Source organism: Telmatherina bonti, assembly GCF_933228915.1.
Source record: "Telmatherina bonti genome assembly, chromosome: 13".
Classification (NCBI taxonomy): Eukaryota; Metazoa; Chordata; class Actinopteri; order Atheriniformes; family Telmatherinidae; genus Telmatherina; species Telmatherina bonti.
In genome coordinates, this window is record NC_136611.1 from 26987131 (window position 1) to 27007431 (window position 20301).

Genomic DNA, 20301 nt, shown 5'->3' on the forward strand with positions numbered 1-20301 from the left:
TGTGGAAATAATTAGTCAAATATTTTGTAAATGCGTATAAATGGCGCTAATATGACGTTGCAAAAGTTGCAAAACTGCAGGTGCGCTTGATTTTCTTTCCAGAACGTCGACGTGGGCGGAAACTCGAGTATTGTACCATGCACTTTTTAAGCTATCACCGCTTTTCTGTACGAGTGTAAATTATAAACGCACACAATCATTGTTGTGTACAAAGTTAGCTTAGCTGAAATTAGCAGGATATTTCAACATGATGGCGAATCAAGTGAACTGACGTGACAGCTGACATAAAAACAGCTGCTGTGATTTTTTAAAATCCAGTAGACTGTCTGAACGTCTGTGTTATTATTTGGTGATAGTTACCTCCTCTTGAGAGCTGGTAGAGGAGGTTACTAACCTCCGGTTACCTTAGTTTTAAGCTAGCCGTCTTAGTCGTGTCGACCGACGGGTTTAGCTAAACTTCAGAAGTGTGTCTAACACCACTAACATGGCCCTGCCGGCTGAGTGGGACGACGACGAGCGCATGAATTTTATGTTCTCTGAATTCAAAGAGAACCGCGATGTGAACACCACGGACTGGGACAGTAAGATGGACTTCTGGTCGGCTCTGATCATAGAGAGATGTAAGCAGCGCGGCTCTGTGTGTGTCAGCCTGCAAGACCTCAACAAGGCGTTCAGGAGGAAAGAGAAAGCCCCGCTGGGGTTGCCGACTGTCCTCCAGTCCATGGCCAGGTAACTGCAGCTGTGCCTCCTCTGCCTCTACTTTAGTTAACAACCTGATTATGGTGTGTGTTACCTTGTGACAGATGTGGGAAGATCCAGAGGGAATCGGAGTTTGCTGCCAATGTGGACTGTGGCTGGCTGTCCTGGAGTGTCGGCCTGCTGCTGGTGAAGCCACTGAAGTGGACCTTTTCAACTCTTCTGGGAAGCAGCAGGGTACCTCTGGAAGAGTCTTTTGTTGTCATTGAACTGGTGAAGGTTTGTCAAGCTCAATGTTTCATAGAGCTATGTTTCATTCCTGAAGCACAAGCCAGTGGCAGTAACACTGGATCCACTTTCATTTTGACATAATCTTATCCAACTTACCTTGCAGCATACTGCAAATCAAAGTCCTCTTTATTGTACAGTAGAGCTAAAAGTTGATGTTTTCAAGGAGAAGTGCAAATTAGTGTCATGCTCCATTCCAGCCACCCTGAACAGCAGGGCTGGGACGATATGCTTTTGTCCCGTTTCGATTCCGATTTATTTGGGTGCCGATTTGATTTAAATTGCGATTCTTACAATCCTTCGATATTGCTAATTTTTGTAGATTAAAAACAAAATAAATGTATAAAACTTTTTTTTTTTTTGCTTGTCATTTTTCTTGATTTCCATGAGGAAAAAACAACACAATAGGCCAGGCCATCATTCTTTTGCTATAATGCCCAAGAATACAAGTAAAAAGATCAATAAAACCAATAAAAATGGCAAAAATTTTACTATGGATTATTTTTATTTATTTGAAAAAAAAAAAAAAAAAAAAAAAAAATATATATATATATATATATATATATATATATATTTTTTTATTTTTATTTTTTTTTTTTTAAACCAAAAATCTATTTTAAAATTGTGAACCAAAAAAAATCCAGATTTTCGATTTTTCAATTTGATTTTCCCACCCCTACTGACCTGTTTTCCCATCTCTCTTCTTTCTGTTATACAGGAGTTATTTTGTCAGCTTTTGCGTACACATTTATCTTCTGTTTTTCTTCAAGGAGAAAGCAGCGGAATTACTCAGAGTCTACCGAACCAGTGAATTTTCAAGCTGCTCGCTTATGTCATTTCAAGAGCTCCTGACCCTCTCCTCTGACATCTGTACTGATGAGAGCACCCTTTGCATGGCTCTCCTGCAACTGCAGAGGGACAAGCAAGTCACAGTTTACTTGCATGAAGGAGAAAAAGTAAATTATAACTTGCTCACAATTTAATAGATTATTCATTAAGTTATGAAACTACTTGTGCCTTTAATATCTGTCCACTTGGGTTTTATTTTACAACAGATTGTCAAATTTTGTCAAGCTGGACAGGAGCGTGTGTCTGCAGTCAGCGATGTGGATGTTGGCATCTACCAGCTGCAGTGTAGTGAAAAGCTGCTTGCAGAGCGGGTGCAGAAACTGGGCCTGGAGGCTGAGAGGTACACCTCAGACATAAACTTTAATATTCAATTTTTAGCTCTGATGAATGACAGAAGGCCAGATAGTAATAGTGGTAACCGTTGGTAGATTGTATAACTCCTCATAAAAACGTAGGAGACCTTCATGGACTGATGAAAAAATAGAAGGAATTAAAACAGCAGAACGTTTTAAAAAGTTTTTTATCTAGTTTTTTTAACGTATATTTAAATGTAAATAAAGTAAAATATTTGAAACTTGCTGATCTTAGCTGCGGCTTAAAAAAAAAACACGCATTAAATGAACACATTAAGGTGTCACATTTTCTTAAGTTTAGGACTTTCTATCACTTTAAAAGATGTAGAGTCAAATTCTAGATTAAAGAGCAGATCACATTTCTGTTCGTCTGGATTTGTAAAGTTGATATTTGTGTTTTACGAATGCGTCATGCTACAGAAGTGTAGCATTCACCTGCAGATGTTCTGTTTTGTACACAGCACAGCATCAGAGCAAATGACAAAAGGGATATGATATCACTGAAAACATGAATGAACATAGTCTGTGAATAAAAAAAAAAAAAGTAATAATTTCCTCAACAAACTTGTGCAGGATGTGGACAATAAAACACAACAGAATGACCTTAATTTGAAAGAAAAATGTGAAGTAGAAAAACACAAGTAAGCCATCACTGTGCTTTAAAGATACTACAGAACTTTTGCCATTTTTCCTTCTAGCACGCCTTATCGACGGCTGATTCAGAATCCATCTTGCATCCTACCTGACCTGTTAGATCTCTCCTGCCAACAAAAGGCGATCTTACAATGACTTGTTTTGTACCTTGCTCCATTTTAATCTTCTTTAATCTGCTGAATCAGCGGTGTTGCATGTGCTAAAGTAAAGTTAATACAAGTGATGTGGATGTAGAAATGGGATAAAATAAGATTTCTCACTGCCTTTCAGGCGAAACTTGTTTATTATGATATATATATTTATTTGTTTTTCCTACCCCATTTTTTTGTTACATGGTTCATTGTTTGGAAAAGGACCGAGTTACGCTGTAAGTAGCAATACCAAGCCTGTGGACCGTTACCCGATACCACACTAGTTAAGTCAGCGCAGATGTGTTTTATGGCATGCTTCAGACATGTTTTAAAAGAAATAAATGCCTTGAATGTTAAAATGTGACAGTTTTTGTTACACTAAAAGTTAGATCTTTGTTTCAAAACCACACATTTATAGTTATATTTAAGTAAAATGTGCCAAATCAAAATAAAACTTGTTGAAATTGTTAGATCTGCAACGTTATTATATTTGTATTGGTGAGGTAACTTAAGCGAGGATGGGTAATTTATTACAACCTAATGAAACCTTACACAGTTGTAACAGCAATAATAACTATAGTCACAATAATGTTCACATAAACAGATTTGGTATCAGCAAATATCGGTTTCTGCAGATATTAAGATATCTGTATTGGATTGGAACTCCCAAAAGGGGATCGGTGCATCCCTAGCCGTAAGCACCATTGCTTGAAAAAACAAAACAAAAAAAAACAGTGAGTTTTATAGCGTGAAGCAAGACCACTGCAATGTTGCGCAGCGTCCTGGATGAAAAAGTTGTATAGTGCGGTTTCTGAGCCTCAGGAAGCTGCTGGGCAGCAGCGGCTCCAGAGATGCACATTATAGATGTCACTGTGTCATCGAACAAATCAGCTACAGGGAGTTTTAAGGTCAGAAAGTTACCTAATGTGTCTCTAAAAGCATAAATTGAACTCATATACCATGATCTACACTAAGTGAAGATAAATCAGAATTGATTACCAACTTCAGATTTCACCTGTCTTCCCCCGTTGGATGATTTCAGTCCCAACTGGTTTCTTTTATTTAGAAAACCTTCGTAGATAAAGTTTTAGAAAAATCTGACATGCTATTGGAGCAGCTCCCCTGCAGGTGGCACCCTAGTGACTGTTTACATCACCCAACATGCACAGTGTTTGGTCTGGTTAGGATTAAATTGTTTAAATCTCATTAATGAGTAGTGAGTGCTCTGTTGATACCCGAGTTATTCATCTCCAGACACTTAAATGCACCATCTGCTTTATTTGTTCTGTTTTCTGCTTGCAGGTGCAAAGAGGAAGCAAGAAATCTGCTTCGTGAGGGAAAGAAATCACAGGTTTCTATTAATCTTAACAGCAAAATCATTTTTATTACTTTCATGCAGTTATCTTCTAACAGTTAGTGCATATTGTGATATTTTTTGTCCCAAAGGCTCTAAGGAGTTTAAGAGGCCGCAAGAGGGTAGAGAAGAGAATAGACAATTTGTCTGCTAAACTGGAGACCATTAGAGGAATCCTGGACCGTATTGCCCAGTCACAGACTGATAAGATGGTAAGAGCTGCATGCACATGTTCAGATGTGTGTTACTAAGAGTCCTGTCAGTGTTTTAAAGTATTTTCTGGGCATGTTGGCAGGTTATGCAAGCATACCAGGCAGGAGTGGCGGCCCTAAGACTGTCTCTTAAAGATGTTACAGTGGAACGTGCCGAGAGCCTTGTGGATCAAATCCAGGAGGTATTTGTTTATTTTTAAGATAACAAATCACGTCTCGTTGCTTAATTGATTTTAAAGGTATTTTTTATGTCTTTTCTAACATCTAAAGTTGTGTGACACACAAGATGAGGTGAACCGAACTATCTCCAGTGGTGTGATCACCACAGGTATGGCTTTCTGTTTCACCTTTTTCATTAATTTACTGTATGCAACGATACTGCAGAGCTTGACGTTTGTTTGTGTTTGTAGATGAAGATATGGATGATCTGGAAGAAGAGCTTGCATCTTTGTTGGATGAGTCAAAGCCAGATTCCATCTCAGGTTTACCTCCAGTTCCAACAGGTGGTCTGGGAGCTTCTGGTGAGCAGACCATCAGCTCTCTGCCCGCTGTACCTCAGAGCCACTGGGATATTACCACTGAGCAGCTGGAGGCAGAATTGAATCAGTTAACTCTATCAGATACAGGTTTCCACGTTCAGATTTTTCAATTTCTTTCTCAGTAAGGCTGTTTTAAGCATTCCTTATTAAATAACCCAGCTAACTCTCTCTGTGCAGGCTGTCAACAGAAGAAAGCAACACCGCCAGACAAGAGATTGGAGTACGCACAGTAATGGCACAGGCAAGACAATACCTGTCTGAAGGTCTTCATCAACATATCAGGACGAGTTGTATCGCTGAAGGGAACTTGCTTTCACACAAGTTAAAACAAAAAAAGTTCTGCATATAGACTTGTAAAATCAATATAATGAAAAAGAAGCACTTTCCTTCCAAAATAATTCATTTACAGTGGAGGCATGCATAAAAAGACTTTTTTTTTTTAAAAAACCCCTCACAAATAAACCCACTTTTTAACTTGAATGTCTTCAGATTTCCTCATAATCTGAAGCTTTGCAGGTCTAAATGAACATTTTAAATCCTCTGAAATCAAGTCGCCACCAGGAATGCATTTAATCTGACCAGAAAGCAAAATATAAGTGGGTTTCCATGTTTATTGATATTTGTGGATGTCCGTTATTGACAGTCCTGTAAAGTGTATTTAAGTGACCTTTTGAAATGTAAATATGAGCCTATAATAAAAAGTTTCATGCCAAATGATCTATTATAACCTTAAATACATCTCACTAAGATGTGGGTGAAGACTCAGAAACAGACCTTAAATCAGTGTAACCAAATATGTTTGTCCAAATAAAACTTCTTTTAATCACATGGTGTTACTGAAATTTCACGTCAAGCGGAGATGAAAATGTTATTTTCAGCCTACTGCATTCAATTCTGCCTGCAGACAGCTGCTGTAACACCAACAACCAACAAGATGCAGGAGTTATCACTGCTTTTCTTTGTTACTGGGAGCAAGTTTTGGTTTTAGCATCGCCTGTTAACATGCAGTAATACACTACTCCTTCCAATATTAAGTGGTGTTATACTGTATGTGACTCATCAGTCTGTTTTCAGACATGTCACACCAGGGTACTTCTGATTCCTACATTTACTCATGTTTTAATCTTCTAATACATACAAAGTACTATTCTCAGGTAATCCAGAATTGGATTGATAGGGAAACTTGTATTTGGCCTTCTGATTTCTAACACTAAATTCACAAAAAAAAAACATGTAATCCAAGAGGAACACTGTGTGGCTGTCTGGTTGGACTGAGTCTGAACAGATGCGCTGCTGTGCCAGGTGCGATGCATCTTTATAAGTGACCGTAGACACTGACATATCTGGTAGAAGAACTGGAGTTTTTGGATCACTTTGTAAACCTGACACCTCACCCGAGCAACAGCCTTGGCTGGAAATGCAAAACGAAAGCTGGCCAGCTCTGGTGTCCTTGGAAGTGGCCATCGATAGAAGAATGCCATACAAGCTAATAAAGATAACAGCCCACCAAACACACCTTCAACATGCTGATTAGACTAACGTGTATTCAGTCAGAGGCTTCTTAACTATGATGCGGTAAGTATTGTTACAGGAAGTCACTCCAGCCCATCACAATGACCTTGTGCTACAGCTGACTTTTCAGTTGTTTATTTCCTATTTGTTTCTATTTCAAGGTAGTGTGTATTCATGCTGCGATGAGTTACTGTACTGTACAGTTGCCAGATGCTAGTGCGTGTCGTCGGGTGTCTTACATGGCATGAAATATTTTAGTTTGATAATAAAAACGGTAAGAATGATACATATTTAGAATGAAAAATGACAAGATGCTGACCAATATGAGAAACACAGGGATACGTTGGGGATTAACGGTGCACAAGTCATTCTCTGACTGTCCTGATGAACAGAAAACCTGTCTCATCTTCTGCTTGCCATACAGTTGGATTAAAAAAAACCCAAAAAAACAAGTAACCAAACCAATAAAAAATCATTGCTTTATTATATTAATTTGTATACTTAAATGATGAGTGATCTCATTGTGAAAAGCAGGCTATTAAGAGATTTAATTATCATGTTGGTGCAGTAACTACATCCAATATTTGAGGTGTATTTTCCAGTGTGTTGTATTTTACACAATAAATAAAAAAAAAAAAAAAACTCATTACAAATTCACAGCCTTTATAAAGTATATTAAATATCACAAAGTCCTAGTACAGCAGTGTGTTAGAAATGCCCTTGTATCACAAATAGCATCAATGGATATCAATAAACCCAAAAGTTCATTCTCCCAGTGGCTTTCACGTTTTCTCAGACATACAAACTCTTTTCTTCACTCATACACACTAATGCACTCCCACTTCGCTGTCAGGTCCTACTGCATTAAAACAAGTCCGTCGTTGCCATTTTCCCCTGTCTGCAAAGAAAAAGTTCAAATTACAGCTTTCTAATTGATCACCTGCAAGATTACAGTTGCAGCCGCTACCAAGAGTAATACGATAATACAGATATCACAAGCAGATGAAAGACATTCAGGGAATAGTAGTTTAATTACTTTAGTTCTAGCCTATGCAGCTGAAGATACTTGTTATATAGTTTGTTGATATGCCCGATGTATTGTTGAGAAGATGGAGCAGAGATATGTAAAGATTACTATTAGCCATGACTACAATTCACAGCTTGTGTATGAATAAACCGATTAAGCAGGCACTGATGCAGATATCTGGCTGCGAGTTTGATGTACGCGCCACATAAGACGGGCTGAAGTGAAGGTCTAAGCTAAAGGTTAAGGTGTGAATAACTCATTGGGATGTATGAAGGAACATTTGGCATGCTTTACAGTAGTACTCGTCTACTGTAGATTAACTAAAAAAAAGTCCTTATGGAAAATCACAGAACCAGAACTTTGTATTTGCATTTGTTTATATTGCAGTGTTGTGTAAAAAGCAGGCTACATAGTGGCTCATGATTCTTCCAGTTCTTGCAGTGCAGTGTGTTTACAGCAGATGTGTGTGTGCGTTTATCTGCATGGTAGCTTTGCAGTATTAAACTGTCCTGTCGGCTCCTGAGCGTTTCCGCACAACCTTATCCTCTTTGACTTGGTCCACTGCCAGCGTCTCTAGTTCTGCTTGTGGTGGGGCCAGGGGAGGGGTACCATGTGGAATACGGTGTGCCACGCCCACATGCGCCTTGTACTGACGGTCCCGCGCAGGGCTGTGGCGAGGACTAGCTGTGGCACCTAGTGGTGGGACAGGGGAGCGATCAGAGGCAATAGGAGGGATGAGAGTGGGGCGTTCACGCACCACCTGAGGCTCGGGAGACTCTCTCCCTGCCTGCAGGAAGGGTGTGGGGTCAGGCATGGCGTCAACTGTCTCTCGCAGAACCAGACGCCTGCCGTCTGGGCCGAGGCGGTACACCTCGGTCAGCTCTGGGTGAAGAGGCTGGGAGAGGCTCTTCTTCATGCGGCGGCGTGGGGTTTCAGGCTGCTTCTCCTTGGCAGGTGGGGGTGTGGGCTTGTATGAGGAAACTGGACTAACATTAGGACTTGCCTCAGAGGAGCTGCCAGCTAAAAGCTTCTTTTTAGTAGCGTGAAGTTGAGAGGTAAGGTAAGCAATGGTGCTCGCTCTCTGCTCCAGCTCCCCAGACAAAACAGCCAGCTTGTGGCTCTTCATCTTGAGCTCTTCCAGGTACTTCTTCTCCCTCTCTTTGATGGTGTTTTCTAGGACAGAAATCATGGCGTTCTTTTGTTCCAGGTCCCTGAGCAGCTCCGTGTTCTCCTCTTCTTTCTTCTTAAGCTGGGCCTCCAGCTCCTCACACCTCCTCTGCAGTTCTCTACACCGGACCTCACTGCTGTCTGTGCTCACACACACACACACACACACACACACACACACAAAAACACACAAAAACACACACAGAGAAAATGTAGCTTTTATATACATGTTTACATTTCTTTCTTTTTGTTGTTATTTCCTTAGCTTTTTTTTTTTATTTTATTTGTTTATCCATCCATCCTTCCATCTTCTGCCGCTTATCCGGGGTCGGGTCGCGGGGGCAGCAGCCTAAGCAGGGAAGCCCAGACTTCCCTCTCCCCAGCCACATTTGCCAACTCTGCGGGGGGGATCCCGAGGCGTTCCTAGGCCAGCCGAGAGATGTAATCCCTCCAGCGTGTCCTGGGTCTTCCCCGGGGTCTCCTCCCAGAGGGACGTGCCTGGAACACCTCACCAGGGAGGCGTCCAAGAGGCATCCTGACCAGATGCCCGAGCCACCTCAACTGGTTCCTCTCGATGCGAAGGAGCAGCGGCTCTACTCTGAGCCCCTCCCGGATGACTGAGCTCCTCACCCTATCTCTAAGGGAGAGCCCGGCCACCCTGCGGATGAAACTCATTTCAGCCGCCTGTATACGAGATCTCGTTCTTTCGGTCACGACCCACAGCTCATGACCATAGGTGAGGGTAGGAACGTAGATCGACTGATAAATCGAGAGCTTCGCCTTCTGGCTCAGCTCCTTCTTCACCACGACAGACCGGCGCAGAGCCCGCATTACTGCAGACGCCGCACCGATCCGTCTGTCGATCTCACGCTCCATCCTTCCCTCACTCGTGAACAAGACCCCGAGATATTTAAACTCCTCCACTTGAGGCAGGACCTGACTCCCGACCCGGAGAGGGCAATCCACCCTATTCCGGCTGAGGACCATGGTCTCAGATTTTGAGGTGCTGATTCTCATCCCAGCCGCTTCACACTCGGCCGCGAATCGCTCAAGCGAGAGCTGGAGATCACGACCAGATGAAGCCAACAGGACCACGTCATCCGCAAAAAGCAGGGACCCAATCCTGAGGCCACCAAGTCGGATCCCCTCAACACCTTGGCTGCGCCTAGAAATTCTGTCCATATAAGTTATGAACAGAATCGGTGATAAATGGCAGCCTTGGCGGAGTCCAACCCTCACCGGAAACGAATCCGACTTACTACCGGCAATGCGGACCAAGCTCTGACACCTGTCGTACAGGGACCGGACAGCTCGTACAAGGGGGTCCGGTACCCCATACTCCCGGAGTACCCCCCACAGGAGCCCCCGGGGGACACGGTCGAATGCCTTCTCCAGGTCCACAAAGCACATGTAGACTGGTTGGGCAAACTCCCATGCCCCCCCCAGGACCCCAGAGAGGGTATAGAGCTGGTCCACTGTTCCGCGACCAGGACGAAAACCACACTGCTCCTCCTCAATCCGGGATTCGACTATCCGGCGGACCCTCCTCTCCAGGACCCCTGAATAGACCTTACCAGGGAGGCTGAGGAGTGTGATTCCCCTGTAATTGGAACACACCCTCCGGTCCCCCTTCTTAAAAAGGGGGACCACCACCCCAGTCTGCCAATCCAGCGGTACTGCCCCCGATGTCCACGCGATGCTGCAGAGGCGTGTCAGCCAGGACAGCCCCACAGCATCCAGAGCCTTAAGGAACTCCGGGCGGATCTCATCCACCCCCGGGGCCTTGTCGCCAAGGAGCTTTTTGACCACCTCAGCGACTTCAGCCCCAGAGATACTTAGCCCGCCGGTACCCATCAGCTGCCTCCAGAGTCCCACAGGCCAAAAAGGCCCGATAGGACTCCTTCTTCAGCTTGACGGCATCCCTCACTGCTGGTGTCCACCAACGAGTCCTGGGATTACCGCCACGACAGGCACCAATGACCTTGCAGCCACAGCTCCGGCTGGCCGCCTCAGCAATAGAGGCACGGAACACAGCCCATTCGGACTCAATGTCCCCCGCCTCACCCGGGACATGTTCGAAGCTCTGCTGAAGGTGGGAGTTGAAGCTCGCTCTGACAGGGGACTCAGCCAGACGTTCCCAGCAGACCCTCACAACACGTTTGGGCCTGCCAGCTCTGACCGGCTTCCTCCCCCACCATCTGAGCCAACTCACCACCAGGTGGTGATCAGTTGACAGCTCCGCCCCCCTCTTCACCCGAGTGTCCAAGGCATGTGGCCGCAGGTCCGACGATACGACTACAAAGTCGATCATTGAACTGCGGCCCAGGGAATCCTGATGCCAGGTGTACATATGGACACTCTTATGCTGGAACATGGTGTTCGTTATAGACAATCCATGACGAGCACAGAAGTCCAATAACAAAACACCATTTGGGTTCAGAGGGGGGGGACCATGCCTCCCAATCACTCCCCTCCAGGTCTCACTGTCATTGCCCACGTGAGCATTGAAGTCCCCCAGCAGAACAATGGAGTCCCCAGAAGGAGCACCCTCCAGCACTCCCTCCAAGGACCCCAGAAAGGGTGGGTACTCTGAACTGCTGTTCGGTGCATAAGCACAGACAACAGTCAGGACCCGTCCCCCCACCCGGAGGCGGAGGGAAACTACCCTTTCATCCACCGGGGTAAACCCCAACGTGCAGGCACCAAGCTGGGGGCTGATGAGAATGCCCACACCTGCTCGGCGCCTCTCACCATGAGCAACTCCAGAGTGGAAGAAGGTCCAGCCCCTCTCGAGGGTACTGGTTCCAGAGCCCAAGCCATGCGTCGAGGTGAGTCCAACTATATCTAGTCGGAACCGCTCAACCTCGCGCACAAGCTCAGGCTCCTTCCCCACCAGAGAGGTGACGTTCCACGTCCCTAGAGCCAGCTTCTGCAGCCGGGGATCGGACCGCCAGGGTCCCCGCCCCTTGCTGCCGCCCAGCTCACATTGCACCCGACCCCTACGGCTCCTCCCGCAGATGGTGAGCCCAGATGGTGTTTATTTGTTTTATATTAATTTTGGAACATTACTCAAAAGCCAACGATAGCTGTCTGATGGTTCACTGAAAAAGTGTTACCGACATAAATGAAACTTTTTATTGCAACTCTTTAGTTGCACATTCTCTTTCTCCCCTTGTACTATGATGTCCCAATAAATGTTTGGAAAACCTTATGGTAACGTTGCAGAAAACTTCTGTGCATAAAATCAGAAAATACGACACTTCATTGTCTTTTTGCACATAAAGTTGCACTCCATGACTTTATGAATAATCATCACAAATATTATAGACCTCATTTAGATGAAACAAAAGCAAAGAGTCTATAAATATGAGCCAAAACATAAACAGTATCCATTTGCAGGAATTTTAGCTCTAAACCTTAATAATAGCACTGCTTTTAATATAAACAACGGCTGAGGAAATATCTCTAATAAGTGTATTCATAAATGCCAAATTACCACCAACTAGCTTAATGGTGTAAAACGGTAAGAGAACATCTGTGTTTGGATGTGGGGGGGTTGGGGGGGGAGGGGGGGGGGGGGGGTGGATTGCTCTGCTACTGGATAAACCTGTCAGATGCTTTTAAACATCCTTCAATATAGCCTTGGAATAAGCACTAGCTGGTTTCCGTGCATGCTGGGTAATCAGTACATTAGGCGCAGACAATCTGTCAGCTGATGGAGACAGCATGAGCCTATGGAGACTCATTTGCAGCGGGTAGAGAGCTCATGTTACAGCTCTGGAAGACAAAAAGAGCACTGCTCTCATCTGACCTCCACCACTGCTGCCCCCACCTTACCCTGCCACACCTCTCCTACACCAGGCGCTTTACATGTGCAAAAATGATGGAATGAAATTTGTTTGTGTTGTTTACATAAATGGGAATGAGTGTGTGATAATATGTTTATTTTCAGAAACTCTGTCTACAGTCAAATATGTGGATTGTATTTAGGTGTACAGCCATGAATTACATTTTTTCAGAAGGGGGCAGTATAATTTAGCCTAGTCGGAGCAGCTGTGCTGAGCAGGTTGGAGCGGTGCATTAGTGCTGTGACAGATAATCTCATTTCCTGCACTCCAATCTCAGAGATGCCCCACACTAACATGATGGTCCCTCTCACTGGAGACCTTTACAATAATGATTCAGGACAGCTTTGTCAAAAAAAAAACCAACATGTAGTATAGTCTATGACTGCTGACATGTAACATGCTTCCTGTTCATATAAACACATCAATGCTATTATCAGCAGCTGGTAAATAAATGTAATATGTATTCATGAACCCTGTCTGGCTGTGCTGTGGAGCTGGGTCTGAAGTGGGCCAGTGATGTGACTCCATGTCATTGCCACTGTTTTGTGGGGGGATGGGTAGCTGACAACAGCAGGGAGTCCTTCAGTAACTCCTGCGCAAAACACTGCTACCAGGGATCAGAAATAACCTTCTGCTCTTAGACCTTTCCACCGACACGGTTTCAGCATTTTCCTTGGAGCGGTGCAATTTTACTACTTGATATGATGGCTTTGAAAATAACTATATGCATGTATAATATGAATTTAATCCATTTCTTCCACTAAACTTCTCTTTAAGACTAGCATTTTGATACCAATAGCACAACTTTTAAATAAAACCACAGCAGAAAACTTACAGCCAATTAAAGTAGAGAGTAAACCACTAACACTTATCAATCTAATACTATTAGCTGCTAATGACAACAATCATTACATGGCAGTAGTAACAATGATGTGCAGATGTACAGTCCTGTTTACCTGAGGGATCAGAGCTCCTCACAGTGAGCTCATATGTCAGCTCTGTGGAAAAAGAGAGAAGAGGTATATGTGCATGTTATGTGAGGTTGGAACAAGGCAGGTATTGAACAGCATGGCCTAACTAAGACTAACTAGTAGCAAAGCATGTTTGGGATGAGCATGCACTGTAACAGAGTATTCTTTCAATAAGATTAATAAAAGTTCCTGTTGAGGATACAGAAAATGAAAGCAAAATCATTCAGTGTGCTATTTCTATATACCGGTATCTATCCCAGGGAGTGTGCTACTGGTTGTATCATCATAGGTATTTTGATCACTACAGAGCCAACTGGCTCGCTGTCCTTTAAAGAAATGATACTTTTAGTCACTACAGATTTCCTGAAAAGTTTAGTAGTAGAGCCACAACATCTCGCTGACGTTTGCCATCAAATATCTACTTCAGAAACATATTTGTCCAAGCTATGAATTCAGTAAGACTCCTACTATAATTGGCATTGAGGTACTACTTCCAAGTGCTCTGCATGTCAGAAACCCTTCAAGTATTCATGATAAGCGGTTGTTCCTCATAAAGAGCTCACCTGTGCATTGCTGCTGTAATCTGCGTATCTCTGCATGTAGCCCCTTTAGAGTGTTAGCGTGGTCCTGCTGGAGGAAGAGCAGGTTTTTCTGTGCACTTTGCAGCTGATTTTCTAGTGTAACGTTGGCCGATGCCATGCCGATTTATGTTTGGACCCACACTGGCCTTGCAACCTCCACACAAAGATAAAAGAAAATGAGAAAAGGCAGAGTGAAAAAGAGAGAAGAGGAAGACTATAAACAAGTCAGACATCTCATTAATTCTCCCCCTTCCCTTTACAAACAGGTTTTGGGAAAAGCTCCACTTTTGCACTGACTGAAAACTGTTTCAGGTAATCTGCATTCGATTACAATTAAATTAAACACTTTTGTAAAATAACTTCATTAACAAACTCAACTGTTTGGTGTTTCTAAAACAATGCAATTACATAGATATAATCAAATGCATAGTGGGTTTAGCTACATGCTAAAATGAGACTTGTGACTAACCCTGATAACTTTATCAAAATCCCACATTTCTTTAGCAAACCTTGAGCCGTTGCAATCATGGAAATGCTACTTTTACATCAACCAACTAACACTGTTGGTAACAAAGCACCACACCCTCATGGGTGCAGTGATCCCTGACAGCAGTGGCAGCTACGAACAAGACAACACACACCATGCTTACTTTGCTAAGGAACGGCTAGAGGAGCATGGAGAACAAAAGACCAAGGTCTCCAAAACTACTGAGATGAAACAACATCCACAAGATGTGCCAGAACAAGCCCAATCAACAGAGACACAACTCTCCAAACTGCAACACTAAAGGATCCTTACATCTATTTTCCTGCCAGACAAACCAGGATGCTTCCCACTTTCTGCATCTATGTCCTGATGGGTCAGAGATGTTTTAATGGCACAAGCAGAACCCACAAAATATCATGCAGGTAGTAGTACCTACAGTGTACACGTAAGCGCTTGCTGCAATTCACAACAAATCACTGAAATGAGCTTATTGATTTAGAAGCCAGATAGAGCCGTGTGAGCATTCAAGCAAAAACCATCTGAACACTAATCTAATATACACTAACCCTATCTACAATGCATATTTTTATTTTATGAGGACAGGCAATTGGAAGCTTCTGCAGCAAAGTCTGTGTTTTTCATATTCTTAAATGACTCCTTTCTACTAAACACAATAATCTTATTCAACGTAGATGTGATTTTTAGTTAAAGAAGGAAAAACAATACATAAAGCTCAATATGTTGGTACGCATTGGGTGTCGCTGGGTGGGGCAGGTCTTAAAAAAGCCTTTTTCTTTCCTGCCTTGCCCCACCTTCCTCCTCCCGGTCTTCTACTGGATGTCCTTGTCTTGGTAAAGCCACGAGGAAGAAGCAATCACTCACTCCAACATCTCCACCTTCTGTCAGACAGCAGGGTTGAAAACACATCGATCCTTATGAAACACCCCTTCTTCAGTAGAGAGAAAGTGTCTCCATGCATGCACAATTGTGCTTTAATAAAACATCTCAGAGCTTCTCACTCTTACATCACCAGCTCAATAACATGAATAATATATCTCATGACACCTGACAGGACACGCTCCCTGGTTTTAGCAGGTGTCTCAGTGTTGTTTTGGTAGGAATTAGAGAGGACAAATAGGAATGCCATCATCAAACTACTCACGACAATGACAAATACAGCCACTACTGTATCGTAGAGAGTGAGGAGATAATCTATTATTGATGAGTAATGTGGAGTCCTTCCGGTAAACCCCGCACTGCAAGCATATCTCTCATCCCAGCTCCTTCCTAGAATAGCTCAGAAAGCTTTCCACTTGCAAAGACATTGCCTAAGCCAACTTCAGTATCAATGTGGGTAACGCCTTACAACACGGAGGTTAAAGTGTTACAAGATGACTTACAGTAAAAAACAAATTAAATATAAAGAAATTAACTTTATCAAATGTCTTCTTAGGTTGTCCCTTCATATTTTCCTAATGCACCAAACAGTATTTCCACATACAGAGAATATAAATAATCAATGAACTGCAGCAGCCTGAAACATTAGCAAGTACTTTGAATCCTAAACCATAACAGGACTGAGCTCAGCAGGCACTTGCTACAATGAGGCTCCATCGTTGCACGCAAATGTCCATGTGAATTGTTGCTTCTTTTCAGAAAAAGGTGTAACATTTAAGGGAAGATGTGTAGCACAATGAAAGATAGTGTATAATGATAGTGTCTGAAGCTGATGGATGATGGAAACACACGCATTAGCTGGCAGGGCGACACTTTTTAATTTCAGCACCTGCATTGCGGACAGCACCCTAAATGTAGGTCCCGACAGCAGCTGCCAAGTGTTCATTCCTTCAGTCAAATGTTATAAAGCCTCAACAAGCAAGATCATCAAAGTCTAGCTCCTCTTCAGCGTTTTAAACAATGCATCGCTAGTCATATAGTCTCTGCTTAGGGAGCCTGGGAGCGACTTCAAAACCTTTCCTCTTATGATTCCTGTCATGAAGGTTGCCACTTCACTGCATTTTGTGGGGTCATCACAAAAGCTGTCCTTGTAACCAATGTTACGTACGGTCACTGTCCACTTCCAGGAGCTGCAAACAAGCTCGTGAGCTTGATCTGCAAAAAGCTTCCTCACAAAAAACCTCCGATTGTCGAGTGCTGTGCACAAAAGAAAATGTACCAATCGCATCATATAAATGAGAAAATCTGATATGAGAAGGACAGTGATAGTGATAACTATGATGGTGATAGTCATAACAAAAAAGGGCTGAGCCGTGCCGCAACAGATATGCCAGGACACTGCGCACATATCAACACACGCACAACTATCATTTATTTCTATAACCATTAAATAACCATTGTTACTGCAGTCAACCTGCTCGACTGCTGAAAAACATAAATAAAACAACATTAAACAAGTTTAATAAAACCATATACAGTTCAAAATATATATTTGAAAGACTAATAAATTAAAATATCTGTGCACACAGGTGAACTGCGAACACTACGACGATTTATTGACGTAGCCTAGCTACAAAGCTAAAGACGTTTTCTAGCTCGGAGCTCACCTTGCTGATAAAAACACACAGCCGTCGAGGAGCGTCAAAAATGTTTTTAAGGTCGTTGTTCGGGGCTAGCCGAGGCGGCTAGGCGGACTCCACCTTGCCGGGCATGTCAGTGATGCTGCGAGGGGCTCGACTCGGTCCGTGGGAGCGGAGGGTGGCTGTGGCGGCTGCCTGTCTCCCTGAGATACAAGGCAAAATAAAGCAAAGCATCATGGGAAACCAGAGGAAATTCTACTCATAAAAACATTCTAGTTTCCCTTCATTTTTCTTTAAACAATGACAGCTAGAGAATGTGTTTCATGTATTCATATATTACTGTCATGTACTGAATTACTGAAATATATAGGCTGAAATTGCTGAAAAAATAGTATATTTTAAAAAGTAGTCGAAACTCTTAATGGCATTGTGTATGGATGATGGATTTCCTGAGTTATTATCATGGCAGAATTTAAATCTAATGTTTGAAGGAGTGGAAAATGTCCACACTAAATCACCCCAAACAGCCTAAAAGTTTGGGTTAACAGTAACTTCGAGTCAAATAATAATCTAACAACAAATGGAAAGCTAAATTGTATTTCAACCGTGTTGTGATGGCTGAAGTGATAGTAAATAAACTTAAAAAGAAAAGTAAGGACATATATGTTCTGTTTATTATGTGCCCCTGTTAAGAACGCCAATTGATGTTGTATCATGCATAACTGGAAAACATGATTTACTACTGATGTGGCGCGTGGTTTCCTTGATGGAGGGACTCACTAAAAATCACGCTCTCTCTATATTATAGTTAGTGCATTCTAATAATGTGTGGTTTTTTTTTTTTTTTTTTTTTTTTTGTTGTTTTTTCTTTTTTTAGTCTAGAAGTCTTTCTTGCTATTGTTCCTGGTCATTGAAAATACAGTTCTAATTATTATTATTATTATTATTATTATTATTATTATTATTATTATTATTATTATTATTATTATTATTATTATTATTATTATTATTGTTATTATAATATAATATAATAAAAAATGGCCGAGTTGTGCTGACAATAATAATAATAATAATAAAAATTATTATTATTATTATTATTATTATTATTATTATTATTATTATTATTATTATTATTGTTGTTGCTTTTATTCATTTATTTATGCATTTGTTTATCTAAAACTTTCATAATTGTTTGAAGGTAGTGAGAAAAACCATAGTGTATCTTGAAGTCAATCGAGAGTGGGGTTGTTGCGAAAATAGTGGTCTGGTCCAGACCATGGTCCGAAGTACTGTGATCCCTGCCACTAGGAGGCGACAAAATTAGCGTTGGCTACATTTCATATGTCAATGTAACAAAAGGCTCATTTTATTTATTTGTTTATTTACACATCTTTTCTCCCCATGCTTCCACTTTACGTAATAATATTCGAGTGGCAACTATTAATATAAAGCCCACATTTAAACAGGATTGGTTTGAAAGAGGCACTGTCTTTAAAATGGACTTTTTGGACATACATGGGAATACTTCATGGACATTTTTGCTCGAATTTTTTGTTTTACTAAAATAGAATTTATTAAAGTTGTTTTTTCATATATTGTTCATGTCTATGGAAAATGTTGAACAGGTACGAGAGGAAAAACTGCAGAGAAATGTCTTGTGCATTTATTTTTTAATTTTGTTGATCCAGAAAGTTATTTTATGTGACCTACATATACAATTTACATGATTTGATATTGGCTTTTTACTACAGTGTAATGACAGCCATGTAGCTATACTTTGTATTTACTTGTCCACTAATAATTTTTCTTAATATATTTTGGTATAATTTTCTATGTTTCAGTGCTTTAGGTGACCTAGTTCATGGTTGGATTGACATATATGGTGCATTCTAAACATTTGTATAGTGTATTTCCCTCATGATCAATAGTATTTGTTAGCAGTTTTAAGAGGGCAAAACTAATGTCAGTGGTTTCTGTTAAGCACTGCTACACAATCCTTTGGGGAAAAAAGGATTTCCTAAAAGTAACTAAAATGACTATTTTTAAATGTTTGCTAATTGTAACTATAAAGGACCACCCAGTGCAGAGGAATAACTGTGGGCAAAAGACAAAAAACAGACAAAAGACATTAATGTTTAGACTGATAATCAAATAAGACAAATATTCTTCAGTCAATTTTTTGCATTTCTTTTTAAATTTACTTTAGATTTTAATTGAACCTAACTTGGTTTTCTATCCAAATTCTACATCATTTAAGATATGATTATTACACCCCCTCCCCCCACACAGACAAACACTCACACACACACAAAAAAACCTTCATTAAATTATTTTTAATTACTGTCATCATTTAAATTGATTTATTTCTAAAAACATTACAGCCTTGGACAACTGTAATAAGTAGTCCCTGTCACTAGGGGGCGACAAGATCAGCGGTCCCTGCCCAGAGCCACTGAGTATCTTTGCCAGTAGAGGGTGACTGGATCAGTGGTCCCTATTGATCTGTGCCACAATGATCCTTTCATGAGAAGATCTGATCCAAAATACATTAGTTTCATCAGCAAATTTCTGACCCTGAATTTTGTTGTAAAGGCACATGAAAGCTTTTCTTTTCATGGCTCCTCCACAGCAGCTTTATTTGTTCAGGTGGCTGCACAGTAGAACAACACAGCAGCACTCCAGAGTCTGATAAATCATCTTTTTTCTCTTTTCTTTTCTTTCTTTTTTGCAATTTTAATGCTGTTATTTGAATGTGTTCTTGCTCTTTTACACAATTCATTCATTTACCTACTATTACTTTATGTTATAGAAAGAAACGTCTGCCTGATGATACATTGCTACGCTTTTTATTGTAGCAAACAACATACGGATGCTGTACTGCAATATGAGCATGATGTGGTTAGAGAGTTTAATCTGTAACTTGGAGAATGCCGTGTCTCTATAAATGATCATCTCGTGCAACCAAACAGAGCACACTTTCGCTGTTATTATACACAGTTGTCTCAGTTTGGCCATCTCCTGATTTTTAAAAGGAATAATCAGAGGATTATCTATTGTATTGATATAAAACCTGTGCTCCAACCTTTATCATTTTT

General features: G+C 41.6%; 2 protein-coding genes across 3 annotated transcripts; one reads left to right on the forward strand and one right to left on the reverse strand.

The window, feature by feature from the left end:
- The first annotated feature begins 227 nt into the window (after positions 1–227).
- chmp7 (charged multivesicular body protein 7) lies at positions 228–5904 on the forward strand. 2 transcript variants are annotated; one of them, XM_079251251.1, is made up of 10 exons: positions 228–729; positions 804–975; positions 1755–1940; positions 2040–2173; positions 4274–4322; positions 4418–4537; positions 4621–4719; positions 4808–4865; positions 4948–5163; positions 5254–5904. In XM_079251251.1, the coding sequence occupies exons 1-10, from the start codon at positions 485–487 to the stop codon at positions 5307–5309; spliced, it is 1335 nt and encodes a 444-aa protein (XP_079107377.1). In that variant the 5' UTR covers positions 228–484; the 3' UTR covers positions 5310–5904. The 2 variants fall into 2 exon arrangements, with proteins under 2 accessions (XP_079107377.1, XP_079107378.1); XM_079251252.1 differs by having other exon boundaries at positions 4948–5058.
- A 2210-nt stretch (positions 5905–8114) lies between these two features.
- ccdc92 (coiled-coil domain containing 92) lies at positions 8115–14300 on the reverse strand (the record flags this gene model as incomplete). The annotated part of the gene is made up of 3 exons (XM_079250904.1): positions 8115–8923; positions 13587–13628; positions 14165–14300. 3 exons carry the CDS (start codon positions 14298–14300, stop codon positions 8115–8117), a joined length of 987 nt encoding a protein of 328 aa, XP_079107030.1.
- Between the last annotated feature and the right edge of the window lie 6001 nt (positions 14301–20301).